We start from the raw sequence: 18,233 nt of genomic DNA on the forward strand, positions 1-18,233 counted from the left end.
TGTTTCTTCCTCTTCTTGTTCTTCTTCTTGTAAACAACACAAAAATAATGGCATTCCCACCGTAATATCCTTTTTTTTATTCGTTCATGGGATGCGGGCGTCGCTGGCGAGGCCGGCATTTATTGCCCATCCCTAATTGCCCTTGAGAAGGTGGTGGTGAGCCGCCTTCTTGAACCGCTGCAGTCCGTGTGGTGACGGTTCTCCCACAGTGCTGTTAGGAAGGGAGTTCTAGGATTTTGACCCAGCGACGATGAAGGAACGGCGATATATTTCCAAGTCGGGATGGTGTGTGACTTGGAGGGGAATGTGCAGGTGGTGTTGTTCCCATGTGCCTGCTGCTCTTGTCCTTCTAGGTGGTAGAGGTCGCGGGTTTGGGAGGTGCTGTTGAAGAAGCCTTGGCGAGTTGCTGCAGTGGTACACACTGAAGCCACAGTGCGCCGGTGGTGAAGGGAGTGAATGTTTAGGGTGGTGGATGGGGTGCCAATCAAGCGGGCTGCTTTATCTTGGATGGTGTCGAGCTTCTTGAGTGTTCCATGAGGTAAAATACAGGTGAGGCAATATTTCAACCACAATTGGGCCAAAACCTGCAAAAAATAACCTGTACGACAAATCTCCATTTAACATTGCAGTTTCTTTTTCCAATAATGAAAACTGATTGGTCTCTCTTTAAATTTTGACTTCTTGCCAGTGTGGATCCAGTCTTCCTGCTAGGCTCGGTTTAGATGGTGAAAGTAATGCTCAGTGCATTCCCAGCAAGAATCACAGGAATTTGTACACGTGCTCATTAGCATATCATTTCACTTCATTTTTATATCATAATGAAGCTGACGCTCTCCCGGAAGGGTGTGTGGTGTATTATGGGTAAGATAGAATCATAGAATCATAGACGTTTACAACATGGAAACAGGCCCTTCGGCCCAACATGTCCATGTCGCCCAGTTTATACCACTAAGCTAGTCCCAATTGCCTGCACTTGGCCCATATCCCTCTATACCCATCTTATCCATGTAACTGTCCAAAATAGAAGATGCCTGGCATTGGGATCTGTGCCTGATTTCCCAAATCCTCTACCACCTGATCCATGCTACAGTCACCAGCAGTGCTGATATATCCTCAGCTGTGCTATCAGGAGTAATGTACCTATAGACGAGATCGACTTTTTGCCAAAATAGCAGGTAGTGCACACAATGAGGCATCAGTGCTCAGCAATTCAATTTTGCCATTAATTCTTGGTGAAATAAAAGAGCTGCAACAGGCCTACAGGCCTAAGTTGGTCATTATTACATGGCTTGGTCACAGGAAGAAGAAGCAATACAGAAAATGTACAAGGAAAAAGACGATGGAGGCAAACACTCTCCCATAGTCAGAAGTCGAGTAAAGGTGAAGACAAGGAGCCAGAGGATAGTCCAACTGAACCAACTTTGCAGGCAGCTGGAGCCTTAGAGCAGGCTGTCGTAGATAAGACCTGAAAAGTCAATAATTCAATGGAAAGGACAATCAGAAGCGGTATATAACTTGCGGCAGGTTCACTATCACCCATTTAACACTTTCGCCAAAAGTTAAAATGCTCCCCCCAGTGTGTTGAAAGTTTAACGTGTTTGTATCAAATTTCTTTGTCTGCAATTTTAACAGAAGCATTAACCCAGTGAGTACACTAACATCACATAGCGTCATTTCAGGGTTAACATGTTTTAAGGACTTAGCTGCTCAATCATTTCTTCCAGTTTATTTTCTTAGTTACAGCAGACATGGTGCTGGAACAGGTGTCTCCCTGAAATAAGCAGCCTGTGGACATTATTGTGACAGCCAAGTGCAGAAGAGGTCACTAATTTCTTTTAGTGAAGATACGCTGGCTTTCACCTGTTAAAAACGTGCTACGTTTTTCTTTTGAAGCTTAAAGACTGCATGCAGATGGATAGATGAGGACTTGTAACTTGATCCTTAACTCACAACTCAAGGTCACCCTAAGGTCACTGTCCATACAAGCAAACCTATTGAAAGCTTTGTTGCTGGTCTGGGATGTTTAGTTAGGCAGAGATGATGTTGGGACAAAGCATGACCATATCTACCAGGTGCACAAGATAATGGCAAACAGCAATAACAGGATCGTACTCTATCATATCATAAAGGGAGAATGGGGTGTGAATCTAGGCCTGTTCTTTCTTTAGCACGGTGAAGTAAAAAATCTTTCAAATCAAACATTTTTAAATTTACTTCAAATTAATCTGTGCACGACAGTATTGTAAAATATATATTTTTTCTCTTTCCAGATTCCCAGCATTCACAGTTTTTTTTTTAGCCCCACTGTGGGGGTGGAATCTGGGGCAAAGGCCAGATCTGCCCAGTTTCTGTCCCATTCAAATAACATCATAAATCTCAACTGGGAGGAGGGGGGAGATGAGCACATCTTCCAGCCGCTCCCACTCCGTCCTGGCATTAGTTTGGAGGCATGTCGTCTGTTATTGCCAGGCTACCCTGGGAATTCCACCATCCGTGCACCTCTTAGGCCCGCTGGATCTAATGCCCGCTGACAACAGGCATGGTTCCGTTGTGGGCCTCGTAAAGGCTCCAAAGATGTTCAGGACAAAGGCAATCAATCCCAGACGGACTGATTTCTCTCAGAAAGCATGCCTTCCATTCTCTGCTCAGATATGAGAATGTAAGACTCAGAATGGCCCCATTCCAAGCGGCAGGGTTCCACTCCGATTTTACACTGCCAACATGAGGCGAGAGCCTTTGTTGTCTCTCTATAGATCTGGACCACCCCCCCCCCCCACCACCACCAACCTGAATATTAAAATGACCCCAACCCCAGGATTTTGGGATGGAATCAATGGCCTGGACAATTGGCAGCTCATCCCCAACATTATATCAACGGCACAGCATGATCCCAGCAATTTTGGGCCCCCTAGGGAGCTAAACAAAAACATTTTGAGATTTTCTTCCTCTCGGCTTCACGGATGGGGTCAGGTCCTACATGCTTATTATCATCCAGAAAGGTGATCTACTCCCACCAGCCTGCCAGTGACGGACTGAGAGATTTGTCAGAACAGCTATGACTTGACTTACCCCTCCAGTGTTCTTTTCCTTCCTCTATTTTTGAAATGCCCACTCGTTGTGTCCCTGAGTGACCCAGCTGAGATCAGGAACTCACTGCTTGAGGAACCGTTAGGGCCTATTTTCCTCTGACGCACATCCCTGGGGAACTCGCAGTTCCTGGGCACAAAACAGAGGGGGAAAGAAATGGCGGTCACTTGTTACACCAGGGCTCCATCCCCATTGCATTTCCCAGAGATTTCCTGGGGATTTTTGGGGAGGATGGAATGGTGAGGCACACATCAGGTGTAGGCCTTGGGGTAAGTAAAATCAGCCCATATTGTGTCCTCCTACTCACTGTTGGTACCAAAATGCTTCACCACTTCACTCCCTTCCTTTAGAGCAATGACCATGAAGATCTCCTTTTATTTCATTCATAAATATATATTTAGAGAAGGCAGGCACAGTTTGATGATAGAGCAGAGTGTGCAATAAATTGCCAAGTCTAAAATGCTTAACATGTAATCAGGAGACACTACTGTACTTAGATGGTCAGTAAGCAGATTAAATATATACTTCAGCACAGGATTCTACCATATCCTGGAGTTATTTTTAATTGCTTATTTCTTGACTGTTGGTGCTTTGTCCTCTAGGGCGCGAATATAATGATGTCCTTCCTTTAAAAGCACCCAACACAAAGTGCATGTTCTATAAAGCACCAATCTACCAGCTGTAAAGTGCCAGTATCATGATGTGTTTTCCTATAGTGCCAACACAATGCTATACCTCTTCTAAAACAGCTGCACAAAATGCTTGAAACAGGAGCACACAGGGCTTATTATCAGTGATCAGTGCAGAGCTGAACCTCATGTCCGGACTAGATTCTGTGGAATGGAGTTGTAGGGTTTTATCTGGTTTCAAGCAGTTTCAATTTCACCCTTCCCTCCAAGTTTTTGGGTGACATTCAACCTTGTGTCTTAATGCAAATATATCTCAAAGTTACTATTTATTAAACAAGTGTCAGAATCAATCAGGAAGGAAAGAAAGAAAAGAAAGGCTTGTATTGATATAACGCCTAGCATGACGTCTCAAAGCTCTTTACAGCCAATGAGGTACTTTTAAAGTGTAGTCAATGCTTTAATGTAGGAAACACGGCAGCCAATTTGCGCACAGCAAAGTCCCACAAACAGCAATGTGAAAATGATCAGATGTTTTAGTGATGTTGGTTGAGGGATAAATATTGACCAGGACACCGGGGAGAACACCCCTGCTCTTCTTCAAAATAGTGCTGTGGGATCTTTTACATCCACCTGAGAGGACAGACAGAGCCTCGGTTTAAAGTCTCATCTGGAGGACTGCACCTCTGACAGTGCAGCACTCCCTCAGTACTGCACTGGAGTGTCAGCCTAGATTTTGTGCTCAAGTCTCTGGAATGGGACTTGAACCTACAACTGCCTAACATCAGAGGCTAGAGAGTGCTACCACTGAGCCATGGCTAACACCCTAATAAGAAGGACACTGCTTACATTAAAACAAAACTAAATAGATGCTATTTCTCTCATCGAATTCTCACATTTATACCCCTCCCCTCACAATCTAGATCTTATATTTGAGGGATAGGTGATTTATAAAAACAAACCTGCATGTTTGAGCTGGCACTGTGGAGCTTTGACATAAACCCTTCCTCTCGCTCCGGTGACTGAGGTACATATGAAAATAGAATGGAATAAATGCCTCAAATGGCTGCTGTGGAATAGCCAAATGTGGAGAGTAGCTGCTGCAAAGCACTTTGATCGTACAGTGCTCACGCTCCCTAATCTCAGCCAGCAGATGGGCCGATACATTCGCTCCCTAAGGGACAGCCTTCCAGCAGCCAAGAATAACAGAAGGAGCTTAAATGAAACTGGTTCATTAAAATGCAATTAATGCAATTCTAAAGAGCTATAAAGAAGCGTTCATGGTATGCAAGGACTGTGTTGACATAAGTGTACAGTACATTAAGAGTAAGTGGAGTAAATTACCTGATCCGTAGGCTCATTTTAAGGTAAATGCTTCGGATAGTAACAGGCATTCAGGTCCTCTATGAGAATGTTTGGCTAACCTGCAAAACTTTATCTTAATTTGCCAGTGACAGGGAGAGGAAATAACTGAAGATTTTAAAATACTGTGGTTCCTTTTGATGAAAGTGAAGAATTGTGTTCACCTGCTGTTTTTACTAAACCGGTGATATTTAACAGATTTGATCTGGTTAATTTTACAAGGTACACAGTAATCTTCTGAGGCACCAATTGCAAGTATATAATATTACCCAGAACGAGGTTGCTGGATTACACTTGCTAATCGATTCCATCCCCAACCGGTACATCTGAGGCAAATTAGCCGGAAAACTCTCAGCTTACTCCGTGCAGACTTATGTTCTGATTGGGTGTAGGTCGCGAGCAGTACCCTAAGACCTTGCACCGTTTTGTGTCTGCACATTCACCATCGAAAGATTTTTTTTTTTTGCCGTTGCGGTTCTCACTTTCTGGTCAGTTTTCTCTGCTCATTTTCGCTCTGGACTATGCTCCCCATTCCTTCCTTTTGAGCATTAGGAGTTCGGGTCTGCCGTAGATACTTTCTTGGGTTCAGCGGCGTCAATCATTCATGTAAGCGGCCTGTGCATCTTACTTTTCTGTGAGTTGACTCAGGCTGCCCTATACTTATGTGGTAGTTGGGTCCATGGATGTAACAATTAAGCTCCCTTTAACATTTGTGTTTCTTCAATCTTCCCGAAGGCAGAATTAACACTAGATGAGGCGAGGCTTGGCTTGAATTGTTTTGCACCACGGTAAGGTGGATGAACAAAGCAATACTGATCAGATTCATTTAACCAGTTGGGCTTAATGGCCTGTTTCTATGCTGCAGACTCGATGTAATTCAATTGACACAACTTCTCTCTGTGCAATAACATGAAAATAATGCGCACACTACCCTATCCCATTATAGCGGTTTGTCATGTGTGGCTCAAACAGACTGGGGTCTAAATCTGTCTCAGGCGGTAGGGCAAAATGCAAAGTCATTGGAAAAGAAACTCGGGTGGCATGTAAAACGGGTTGCCGATTGGTTATCGCCTGTTTTGCGGTACCGCCCGAGATGAATTTATATCCACTAACTTGTTTGCATTCTGTCTTTTTGAGCCCACCTTTTCTGGGGCCTTTTTACCTGAGCTGAAACAACTATTGCAAAATCGAGACTGCTTTCTGGGCATTAGATATCCTGCTTTATCTTGACTGTTCATAATCAGAAAGAGATCAAAAACTTTCCAACGAAGTGGGTGTGAGGTGTTTATCAATTGAATTGCTTATTACTTATAGAATATGAGGAAATAACATGCTCATTATTATTTTAACTATCTACTGTCTTAGGCTCCATTTTTTTTTTATTTGTAGCAATAGACTCCTGCTTTTGCAAATCCTTTCAACGGAAAAATGGTCATAACATTCTGATACGAGACCATGAGCCTTGACGATGAATACTGGCAGACTTGGTTGACTGCTCAAAGCATCACAGCCAAGCCCAATCCTACCATCATCCCTTGTGCATAAATGCTCAATCACAGATTCTAGAAAAGAAAAGGCTAAGTGATGATCTGATAGAGGTCTTTAAGGGGTTTGATAGGGTAGATTTAGAGAAGACTTGCAGGGGAGTCCAAAACCAAAGGGCATAGATATAAGATAGTGACTAATAAATCCAGTAAGGAATTCAGGAGAAACTTCTTTACCCAGAGAGTGGTTAGAATGTGGAACTTGCTACCACATGGAGTAGTTGAGGTGACTAGCATAGATGCATTTAAGGAGAAGATAAGTACATGAGGGAGATAGGAATAGAAGGTTATGCTGATAGGGTGAGATGAAGAAGGGTGGGAGGAGGCTTGTGTGGAGCATAAACACCGGCACAGACCAGTTAGGCCGAATGGCCTGTTTCTGTGCTGTAAATTCTATGTAATTCTATATAAGGAGGGCTTGCTGGATAGCAATTAGGAGTGGGAACCTTGGTTGAATTTCCTCTCCCTAACCCAGGCTCACTGAGGCCAATTGTACGTCCTCTATTGTCACCCGGGCTGACATTAGCTAACTCAGCACAGATTAATAATGAACTAGGGACTCTCCTGGTTTGTACAGCTTATTGACTGAACTTACTGAGCCATCATGATAACCCATGTAGTTTTATTCTATTACAGAGGTACTATCAGAACACTATGTCAAAGTGCTCAGATATGGGTTTGTTTTCAACTGGTTCTTCAGAGTGGGGGGAGGGAATTAAGGATAAGCCCACCGGGACATTCTCATGTAGCAGAGAACCAGTTATAGTCAGTTATAGACAGCAGGTGGGTGGGGGTGGGGGTGGGGATGGGGATGGGTGGGGGGGAGGCGGGTGGGTGAGTGTGGGTGGGGGTGGGGATGGAATGGGTGGGTGAGTGTGTGGGGGGGAGGGGTTGGTGAGGAGCGGCGATCTACAAAAAGAGAACACTACTAAAATTACAAACAAATTGTGGGACTGGGTGTGTCCGTTACCACAGGGTTCTTTCAACGCTGGCACTTGGTTTTGAATCCAGCACAAACTGAAAAGATGAACATCTCTCATACAACAGCTCATTGAGTAAGTTTCCTACATGAAGTGAGTTGGGGCAGTCTCACCCAGTTCTTACTGGGCATTAGCCCACTGAATAAACTGGCTGTAAGAATGTCTGGCGTGAGAAATGGAGATGTCACGTTGACGTGGTAAGCAGTGCTGTTTTGAGGGCGTGATTTAAGACGGATGGTTAAAGAGAAGCTAGGGGAACTTTACTTTGCATCTGACCCATAACAAACTTAACCGGCAAATACATGGTGCAAAAGCTGGGGGGAAATATATTCCCCTAACACTGACATCTTTCATCTTGATGAGGGCAACATTTACTTAAAAAAGTTATGGGTGGATCTGTGTCCTACACTGGCACTGTCTAGTGTGCTATCAATTTATATAGATCAGGACAGTCTCAGGTTTGGTCACAGAATTAGCTGATCTAGGGAAGGAGTAAAAATCAATCAGAGTTTCGGCTCCTCATCGCCATCCATTAACTTTGCTGGAAAGTGCGCCTGTTAGGTAACGGCAGGACCAGGCTTGGTTGTGATACCTCCCATTGTGAAACAACTTGTGGACTGACACTAACTGATCTGGCCTCAGTTGGCTAAGGCACAGGAGGCCTGCCAGCACCCAGGGAACCATATACCAACACCTTCAGGAGAGGAGGAGAAAACAAAGGCGGGGGAAATGGAGGAACTACCATCAGATTTTCAACTTTTTATGTGATATGCTGGAGATACTTAAGGTTGTAGAAGAAACCTTGCAAGAGCAGGGGAAACAGTAGATGCTCCATAATGCTCCACGACAACAAGCAGGCCCACGCCTGTCTATTATGTATCTGGCTATCACTGTCTGATGAATGCTGTTTGCTGGTTATTTGACTCACTGGCACCGCTGAAAGTCGAGAACACACCTGACGTTGGATGCCTCTAAAGCCCACGGCCTCAATCTGTCACAGCTCCCGCACTGATCCGATGCATCCTTTCAGTGCATCAGTTACATCTTCTTTGAGTAGGGGGCAACGTAAGTTCCCCCTGTTTAGAAGGAATCTATCGGAGAAAAAAAAAACAAAGGAAGAGGAGCAGGAGGATTAAAATAGCGGAGGCAGCGTGTATTTTGCCGACAGCAGTCTGGGGCCTGGAAATCAATAGGTGCAGCAGCAAGTGGAAAAACACGTTCAAGTTCTTGCTGACGGAAGTGCTAAAGGAGACCTGAAAACGCAGAGTTGGGAAGAATCTTTCCTTCTGTACCTTTAATATACGCTGTCAGTGATAACACAGAAGCAGAAACAATATTAGCAAAGCCTGGCCAAAAAAAAAGATTGAACCCTGCCACAAACAGAGTCATTCAGCGCACCCGCTGAAGCATGTCAATGAGCAAGAGTAGTCAAGGCCCAAGAGCTAAAGTGAACTTGCCGCGTCAAGCCAGAGCAGATGCTCCAGTCAGCCATTGGATATTGAAAATACAAATAATGGAGTAAAGTTTGCAGACAATGGCAACTGGACCAAAGACAAAACCTTCGCGGATATTGTCAGCAGCTGAGTAGCCATGCAGCTAAGAACCTACCGACAACAATGGCAAAGGAAGAAAAGGGAAGGAGCGAGGAGGCTTGTGCCTGAATAAGGCCTGGAGCTGCACATGCTGCCGTCGCCATAGAGACTAACCTCTCCCCTGAGAAGGTTTGATGGAGTATTGTCTGGAAGACATAAGATGTGTCATACACCAGATGGTCGTGTGCTGTATAACTCAGTTATCTGTCAGCATCAAGTGATGGAATGTAGGTTGCAAATCGCTTCAGAAGACAGAACAGGACACCATCTGTTCCTTTAGACCGAAGGCACTCATAAAATATATGGGGAGGATTTACATGAACAATAGCTGATCAAGAACAAAATGAAAAGTGTGCATGAGTTTGGCGGGGAGTGCGGGCGGGGGGGGAGGGCGGAGGGAGAAGAGAATGTATGTTGGATAGGAAAATGCAAGAAATACTATCCTGATAAACAGAAGCATAGATTTGATACCTTTACGCTTTCAAAGTAGACAGCTAATGTATTGAATGGCAATGAATGATGCTTTTGATAAAAGAGGATCAGTATTTCACTGCAAAGCACTACTATTAAACCATGTCTCATTCAGTGATTCGCAGCAAATTCTCACCATGTAGTGATACATGTTTGATGTATTGAAATTAAATTTTTTGGAGGAAAGGGGAACAACTCAACAATATGCACAAGTGACTGCAACAGTGACTGTGGCTGCACGGACATTAATGCTAAGTAAGTGCCTCAGTGGGGAGTTTGTGGCCAACCTATGTCAGTCAGTGCGGTAGTACTGTTTACCGTGTAACTCAGTAACACAGCACGGACACTGCATTACTTAGTGTCGCAGTACAAACTCTATTACTCAATGTCACAGTACAAATACTATTACTCAGTGCCACAGTACAAATACTGTATAACTCAGTGTGGCAGTGCAAATTTTGTGTTACTCAATGTGATAGTACAAATGCTGCATTTATACTGTGACACTGAGCAACATAGTATTTGTACCGTGACACTGACTAATAATGTTTTTACTGTGACACTGAATAACACAGTATATGGACTGTGACAGTGAGTAATAGTGTTTGTACTGCGATGCTGAGTAATAGTATTTGTATTACGACACTGAGTAATAGTGTTTGTACTGTGACACTGAGTAATAGTATTTATGCTGCAACATTGAGTAACAGTGCTTGTATGATGATATTGAGTAATAGTATTTGTACTGTGATAATGAGTAATAGAATTCGTACTGCGACACTGAGTAATAGAGTTTGTACTGTGATAATGAATAATAGTGTTTGTATTGTGACACTGAGTAACAGTATTTGTGCTGCGACACTGAGTAATAGTGCTTATACTGTGACACTGAGTAATAGTGTTTGTACTGTGACACTGAGTAATAATGTTTGTACTGTGACATTGAGTAATAGTGCTTATACTGCAACACTGAGTAATAGTGTTTGTACTGCGATACTGAATAATAGTATTTGTATTGTGACATTGAGTAATAGTGCTTATACTGTGATACTGAGTAATAGTGTTTGTACTGTGACACTGAGTAATAATGTTTGTACTGTGACATTGAGTAATAGTGCTTATACTGTGACATTGAGTAATAGTCCTTATACTGTGACACTGAGTAATAGTGTTTGTACTGTGACACTGAGTAATAATGTTTGTACTGTGACATTGAGTAATAGTGCTTATACTGTGACACTGAGTAATAGTGCTTATACTGTGACACTGAGTAATAGTGCTTATACTGTGACACTGAGTAATTGTGCTTATACTGCAACACTAAGTAATAGTGTTTGTACTGTGACAGTGAGTGATAAGGTATTTGTGCTGTGACACTGAGTAATACTGAACTTGTATTGTGACCCTGAGTGATGCAGTATTTGTGCTGTGATAATGAGTACAGTGCAATTACTCTGAATAATGAAATGACTTGCATTTATATAGCGCCTTTAACGTAGTAAAATGTCCCAAGGTGCTTCACAGGAGCGATTGTCAAACAAAATTTGACACAGAGCCACAGAAGGAGATATTAGGACAGGTGACTAAAAGATTGATCGAAGAGGTAGGTTTTAAGGAGCATCTTAAAGGAGAAAAGAGAGGTAGAGGGCGGAGAGGGTTAGGAAGAGAATTCCAGAGCTTATGGCCTAGGCAGCTGAAGGCAAGGCCGTCAATGGTGGAGCGATTAAAATCAGGGATGCGCAAGAGGAATGCAGCGATCTCGGATGGTTGCAGGGCTGGAGGAGGTTACAGAGATAGGGAGAGGCGAGCCCATGAAGGGATTTGAAAACAAGGATGAGAATTTTAAAATCGAGGCGTTCCCGGACCGGAAGCCAATGTAGGTCAGCGAGCACATGGACAATGGGTGAACAAGGCTTGGTGCGAGTTAGGATACGGGCAGCGGAGTTTTGGATGAGCTCAAGTTTATGGACAGTGGAAGATGGGAGGCAGGCCAGGAGAGCATTGGAATGGTCAAGTCTAGAGGGAAGGAAGGCATGGATGAGGGTTTCAGCAGATGAGCTGAGGCAGGGGCAGAGACGGGCGATGTTACGGAGATGGAAGTAGGTGGTCTTGGTGACGGAGTGGATATGTGGTCGGAAGCTCATCTCAGGGTCAATAGCGAATGCGCTGTGATCCTGAGTAATATATTGTCAGCACTGTAACACTCTGGGGGTAATTTTAATCTTCCCACCAATTGGGAAACTGACAGGATCATATTGAGTGCCTGTTTTACACTCTGTCCAATTTTACTTTCCATTGACTTCAATGACAGAAAGGCAGAGATGGGCATAGGGAGGAAGACAGACAGATAGAGACCAAGACTGATCGACTGGAATCAAGCAATTAAATGGGACCTTTATTTGTTTTTTAAGCAATCAGGCTTTAATTCGGAGATGACTATGATTAACAATATTTCGTAAATCCTGCAAATTAAATATAAAAATAGTTATCTATGGTCAGTAAACCAGTGTAACAGTGAAGGAATGAATGTGTTAGAACGGTCAAATAAGTGGATTGTTTGTGACAGCCCCAGCTAAGAAGACAGTTTCATTTGATTTTATGTAACATGTTGAGAAAAATACCATTTAAAACTGGGCTGCACATATCTGAGATTTTTGGTTTTATTGAGGCATGATACCAAACTGGTGTCTTCAAATTTACACACAACATTTGAGTTAAAAAAGAAAGTATCATTATAAAATTGAGTTGACCTTATAAATCACAGCATGAGTCCCAGCTGATTTGTTTCAGGGTTGCATTTGAATATTTCTGAGCAGCCCATTCAAACTGGATTGAAATGAGGAAAGCAAAAATAAAACAGCTTAACAAATCAATGTAACCATACCCTACTTTATTTCAACACAGAAAGGCAGTGAGAGAACCAAAGAAGAGAAAAGAGGAAAGGGGAGGAGAAGAGAGAAGGAAAGAGAAGAGGTGAATAGAGAGAGAGGATAGAGGAAAGAGACAGGGAGAGGAGCAAGAGAAAGGAGACATAGGGAGGGAGAGAGGGAGAGAGGGAGAAGAGACAGAGACCATGGAGAGAGGAAAGAAACAGAAAGAGGGGAAGAAAAGGGGGGAGATAGAGAGAGGAAAGAGTAAGAGACAAAAAGAAGGGAGAAGTGAGGAAGAAAACTGTGAGGGGGGAGAGAGAGAGAGAGGGAGAAGGAGGGTGACAGAAGGAGTCAGAAGGGGATTGAGGGAAAATGAAAATGGAGAGATAGAGAGGAGAGTGGGAAGACATAAAGGAGAGAGAGAGAGGAGAACGAGAAAGCAAGAGAGGAAAGGGATCTATCATCTCACTCTACGTTATTACAATAATGGCTTTAACTGAATTAACCTCATTTGAGAAGGAGAATTTATAAAAATTACAAGAAACCCCAGGTTGTAAATATCAGTAGAAAATCTATTATATATAATCTATATTTTATACATATACATAAAAGGATTCTTCATTCATTGTGTTGATTGACATGTCGGTTTTCCTAGTGGTCAATTGCAAAAAGATCTTTTTACACAGTAACTGTACCCCTGGCAGGTACCGAGTGATTTCATCCTTAAAAAGAAAACTATTAGGTATAGTGCTTTGTGCAATCGTCATGGCATCACTTATATGTTTGAGATGTATTGGACTTCACTGAATTCTCCTAGCCTCTTACAATATCATCAGTTTCCTGCATGGCCGATCCTTTGAATTATATTTATATTTGACACAGAGGCTCCCTTTTCATATTACGTGTCTCCCTCCCCCATCCCATAGAACGACAGTCAGCGTGAATCGACACAACGTAGGGTTCATTCAAGTCTGCCCCATATTTGACTTTAAGGGCTACTTTGTTCGAAGATTGCCCTTTTTAAAAAATGAAGCGTCCTTCTCCCTTTGTTGCTGCCAGTGGGAGGGGTGGGTCGATGGCACTCACACACTCATTTCAATCGTTGCAGCATAATTAAAACCTTCAGCTGGGATTTTCAGTCAGTAAACAAAACTAAGGGGTAACAAAGCATACGTCAGGCAGGTGGAGGACAAACAAGATAATAAAGTGGCTACGTGCAGGAATATTGCAGGGTCCCACCGGGAGAAAAAGGAAATGACATCAGACAAGGAAGTGCGTGGCTCCTATTGAAAATAACTGGGACTAATAAGGTCTGAGAAGTGACAAGTATACAGTAATCAGTCCTCTGGATTTTTGTCCCCAGCAACTACTCAACTACTCCCCCCACCACTCTTGAAGGCACTAAACCCTGCTGGGTTCCAGTTCTACACATTTGCCTCAAGTGGTTATTCTTCATGAACGAGCCTGGATCTTTCACTTTTGTGAAATCCACCATGATGATGCAGCACTGACCGCAGACAATTTTACGGGGGGGGGGTCAGGTTACTTCACATAATTTTGGCAGATACCTCGGCCTCTATGCGGAGCCTGCTTGGCAGCGGCTGGAGAATGATGGGGGTCCTCAGATTGGGTGCAGACGAAAACATTTTTTTCCCCCAATTTTTTTTGGGTGTAAAAACGCCTTAAGCTTACATCTTCAACTCCCCCCCCCCGTGTCGCCCATAGCAACGATGGTTGCCAGGAACACACTCGTGCCCCCGGCGCCCAGTGTCGTAAAGGCATAAATGATGGGAAATGCATCGTATGACATATTCCTATCATTTGCATCTAATTATGATACACCCGCCAATTCGGGTAGACTTATTACATGCTTGACTTCTGCCAGAAGTGCCAGGGTAAGCCGGAACTGGAGGAGTGGCTCCCAAAGAATATTCCGTTGCATTCCTCTGGAGTTACGCTGGGCAGCTAGCAGCGAATCTTGCTTTAAGTCAGAACAAGCAATTTGACCATGGGGTGCATCACAACCAAGCTGATCCTGATCTCACTGAGCCTCCACATGTGTGTGCTATCATCCGTTTACACCATCGCACAAAGTCAAAATTACCCCCAAGTGATTTTCCTTTAAATCATGCAAGGTGACATCGTTGAAAGACGTAACCATGCTTCACTTTATCTGTTGAGGGAAGCCAAATATTATCAGCCGTAAAGTGTTGGACTGCCAACCCTGTGGATCATTGGAAAGGGAGGTGAGGAAAAAACAAACAGGCCTAGGGCTGTCCAGTAACTAGTGACTCCCTTGTCAATCAGTCGCCAAGTTTGTACTGACAGTGACTGAGGAATAATCTACAGTCGGGGCCATCTCAGCCGTCCCAGCTAAAAGGAGTAGTGTGGCTCAGACTATATCGGGCCCATTAGCCTGAAGACATTCAAAAATAAAATGGGGAAGGGAAACTAAATATAATAACCTGAGTGAACCCAAGTGTGGAGCACTGTAGCTTTTGAGAAAATGCACACATCCCTAAATTGTCCTAATCAAACACCAATCCAGCATAACCGGAATGAACTGCGACAAAAGATTTTAGGAAGCCAATGATATACACTGACCCATCGACAACATTGATTTTGCCCGTGTGTCATCCTTGTGGTTGGTACACCTGCACAGCTGAACGGACATGGAGAAGAGACGGGAAGTTTTCACAATTAAATACATCTTAGGCTGCCACTGACAAGGCGGGGAGGAGGAGTGCACGCATCACACTGACACTGAGCTTCAAGTCTTTACGACTCTTTCCTCGATCATACAATGTTTCGATTTTTGCAATTAAAACATTACGTCTATTCTAAAAAGGATTACAATTTGTCTTAACATTGCTATTGGTCTTTTCCTCTTATTTTACAGACAGTCTTCAGCTTTGCCTAAACGAACGACCAGAGGAGAGTTTGAAATGTGGCTGGGAGCAGTCTGAGGCTCGGCAGAATTGTATGAAGAATTCTTTCTTCGCCAAACCGGTGAGATCCGCAAACCGGAATTGGAAGGGATGCTTAGGCCGAGAAAACATAGACAGACTAAGGGTGGCTGCTTTCAAGTGTCATACACTTTTTCAGTAAATTGTCAGCCCCCGAGGCTTGAGCCAGTTATGTGCGTAACCTTGAGGCCTATTTTACAATATCCAAGAGGTCTCTTGCAATCTCTTATACGCTACTAAATTTGAAACAGCAGATGATCAGAGATCAGGCCACGTTGTCTTGGTCTTTCCTATGCACGGTCAGTTGCTCATAGCTGGGCAGGGGGCTGTGTGTCGACGCAATGGCCTGTATAACAGTTTCCTGTGCCTGGGGCTGAGCCTGAGGCTGCGGATGTCCCTGCTGGTTGGCAACCAGACGGTGCAGCATATCTGTGATGGTATTTAACTTCTGATCCATGTGCACAACCTGCCGGAGAAAGGAAGCACAATCACTCAGTGGGAACTTGACAAAAGATGCAGAAATGGAAAGAACATGTTTGCAGTTAACTGGTTTTGAAACACATCGCCGTCACCCAGTATTTGCTACATAAAGGGAGAGAAAGAAAGATCTTGCATTTCTATAGCGCCTTTCATGACCGCAGGATGTCCCAAAGCACTTTACAGCCAATGAAGTATAGTTTCTGTTGTAGTGTAGGGAAACACGGCAGCCAATTTGTGCACAGCAAGATCCCACAAACAGCAATGTGATAATGAACAGATAATCTGTTTTTTAAGTGATGTTGGTTGAGAGATAAATATTGCCCAAGATACCAGGAGAACTCCCCTGCTCTTCTTTGAATTAGTGCCATGGGGTCTTTTACGTCCACCTGAAAAGATAGGCTGGGCCTTCGTTTAATGTCTCATCCGAAGGATATCACCTGCAACTGCAGCACTCCTTCAGTACTGCACTGGAATCTCAGCCTGGATTATGTGCTGAAGTCTCTGGTCTGGGATCCACTAGGAGTAATTCCAATTGGTGAAGAGAGGTTAAGCCTGCTTCTGCAAATTGCCACTGGCTAAAAAATCTACAGCTGCTAAATCCCCATTTGTTGAGAGAGAGAGATTTGAACCTACCTCTGCAAAGTCCCATTGGTTAGGAGAGATTTGGGGCAATTTTCTCTCGACGACACCTGGGGAACACTTAGTTCTCAGGTGTAGCAAAGAGGAAAAAGGGGAGTCCGATCTTGAATATATGGAAATGAGGCCCGGGTGGTAAAATCTCAACGGGCCTCGGCATGTGAGCTTGTGGCTGGCCCCGGCCCCCCCTTGCACCGATCCCACCCTGAGTTAAGATCGAGGCCCTGCAGATGTTGCAATGCTAATAGTATGAGAAGGGTTGTTCCCAGCCTCCTGCCTCACTTTCCTCCTCAGCTGACCACTAGATGCCCTGGGGAGCGACACCTGAAGAAACCTGGCATTAGGGCTTTTGTCAGGACCCCGTGGACCGGGAAAATCTGCGGGGATCCTGGGGGCAGCCCGAATCTTACGATCAGAGGCAGGTAAGTGTAGACCCAGTCCCAGGGTCTTCTGGGTCACTCTCCAGAAGACCCCAGTCCCAGCAGCAAGAGGCACAGCTGCAGGCCTCTCATGGTTGCCTCTGAGCTCCTGTATCCTGCTTTCCAACATTAGGCCCAGCCAGGGATCGGGCCTATGCTGGAAGTGTGCCTGGACAGGGCCTGGGCCAGGAGGTCTGAGTGCAGCTCTCCTCTGACAGGTGCAGCACACCTCAGGTATGTTGGGTGCCTAGTGAGGGAGGCCCAGAGGAAGATCTGCCCTATTGTGTCTACCTCTGCCAAACCCCTTTGGGTAAGAAACGTTCTGACTCTCTAGCCCTGATTTTAACCCAACTTTCCTGGCTTGTCTTCAATGGAACGTGAAATTGGGTGGGGTGTAAAAGGGGCGTCTGACTCGAACTTGCACATTCTGCCCGGCAGGTTAGGTTAAAATTGAGGCTTCTCCATTTTAAGCAGGACAGTTCAGACTTCTGCTCTGACAGCATTCTATATGTTTCTTACTTCCATGCAATCCTCTCAGGATCCATTTTGCATCATGACTGCCTGGTGAAAACAATATAATGCCTTTCTCTTCACAAGGTCAAAAGTCAAATAGCTACATTTGGGCATCACCAAATTAATATTGACTTCACAATGCACAGTGACTTGAGCACAAAATCTAGGCTGACACTTCAGTGCGGTACTGAGGGAGTGCTGCACTGTCAGAGGTACGTTTTTCAGTTGAGATGTTAAACTGAGGCCCCCTCTGCCTTCTTGGGTGGATGTAGGATCCCATGGCACTATTTGAAGAAGAGTAAGGGAGTTCTCCCCGGTATCCTAGCCAATACTTATCCCTCAACCAACACCACTGAACCGATTATGTGGGTCATTCATCTCATTGTTGTTAGTGGGTCCTTGCTGTGAGCAAATTGATTGTCATGTTTGCCTACATTACGACAGTGATTACTCTTTAAGAGTGCTTCATTTGCTGTGAAGCACCTTGGGATTTGTTCCTACGGATGTGGAAGGTGCTACATAAATGTGAGTTCATTCTTTTGTGGCTTCTTAGGTCTGAGGAGCTACAGATAAGGAGCGATGCAGTGATGCAGTCAGATTGCCATTGCTTTGGCGGAAGAAGCAAGCAACGCTTCAGAATGATACCCATCTACAGGAGTGCGAAGCTCAGATAAGAATCCCCCCATG

General features: G+C 44.2%; 1 protein-coding gene across 4 annotated transcripts in view; it reads right to left on the bottom strand.

Moving 5' to 3' along the window:
- Window positions 1-12,535: 12,535 nt before the first annotated feature.
- LOC137327844 (potassium voltage-gated channel subfamily KQT member 1) overlaps window positions 12,536-18,233 on the bottom strand; it is a 699,654-nt gene continuing 693,956 nt past the window's right edge. For all 4 annotated transcript variants that reach the window (XM_067993703.1, XM_067993699.1, XM_067993701.1 and 1 more), the window contains one exon: window positions 12,536-15,964. In XM_067993703.1, the coding sequence (XP_067849804.1) occupies window positions 15,764-15,964 (201 nt within the window). In that variant the 3' untranslated portion in view covers window positions 12,536-15,763. The remainder of the gene's footprint in view (window positions 15,965-18,233) is intronic.

The sequence above is a fragment of the Heptranchias perlo genome, chromosome 12, assembly GCF_035084215.1.
Source record: "Heptranchias perlo isolate sHepPer1 chromosome 12, sHepPer1.hap1, whole genome shotgun sequence".
Lineage (NCBI taxonomy): Eukaryota > Metazoa > Chordata > Chondrichthyes > Hexanchiformes > Hexanchidae > Heptranchias > Heptranchias perlo.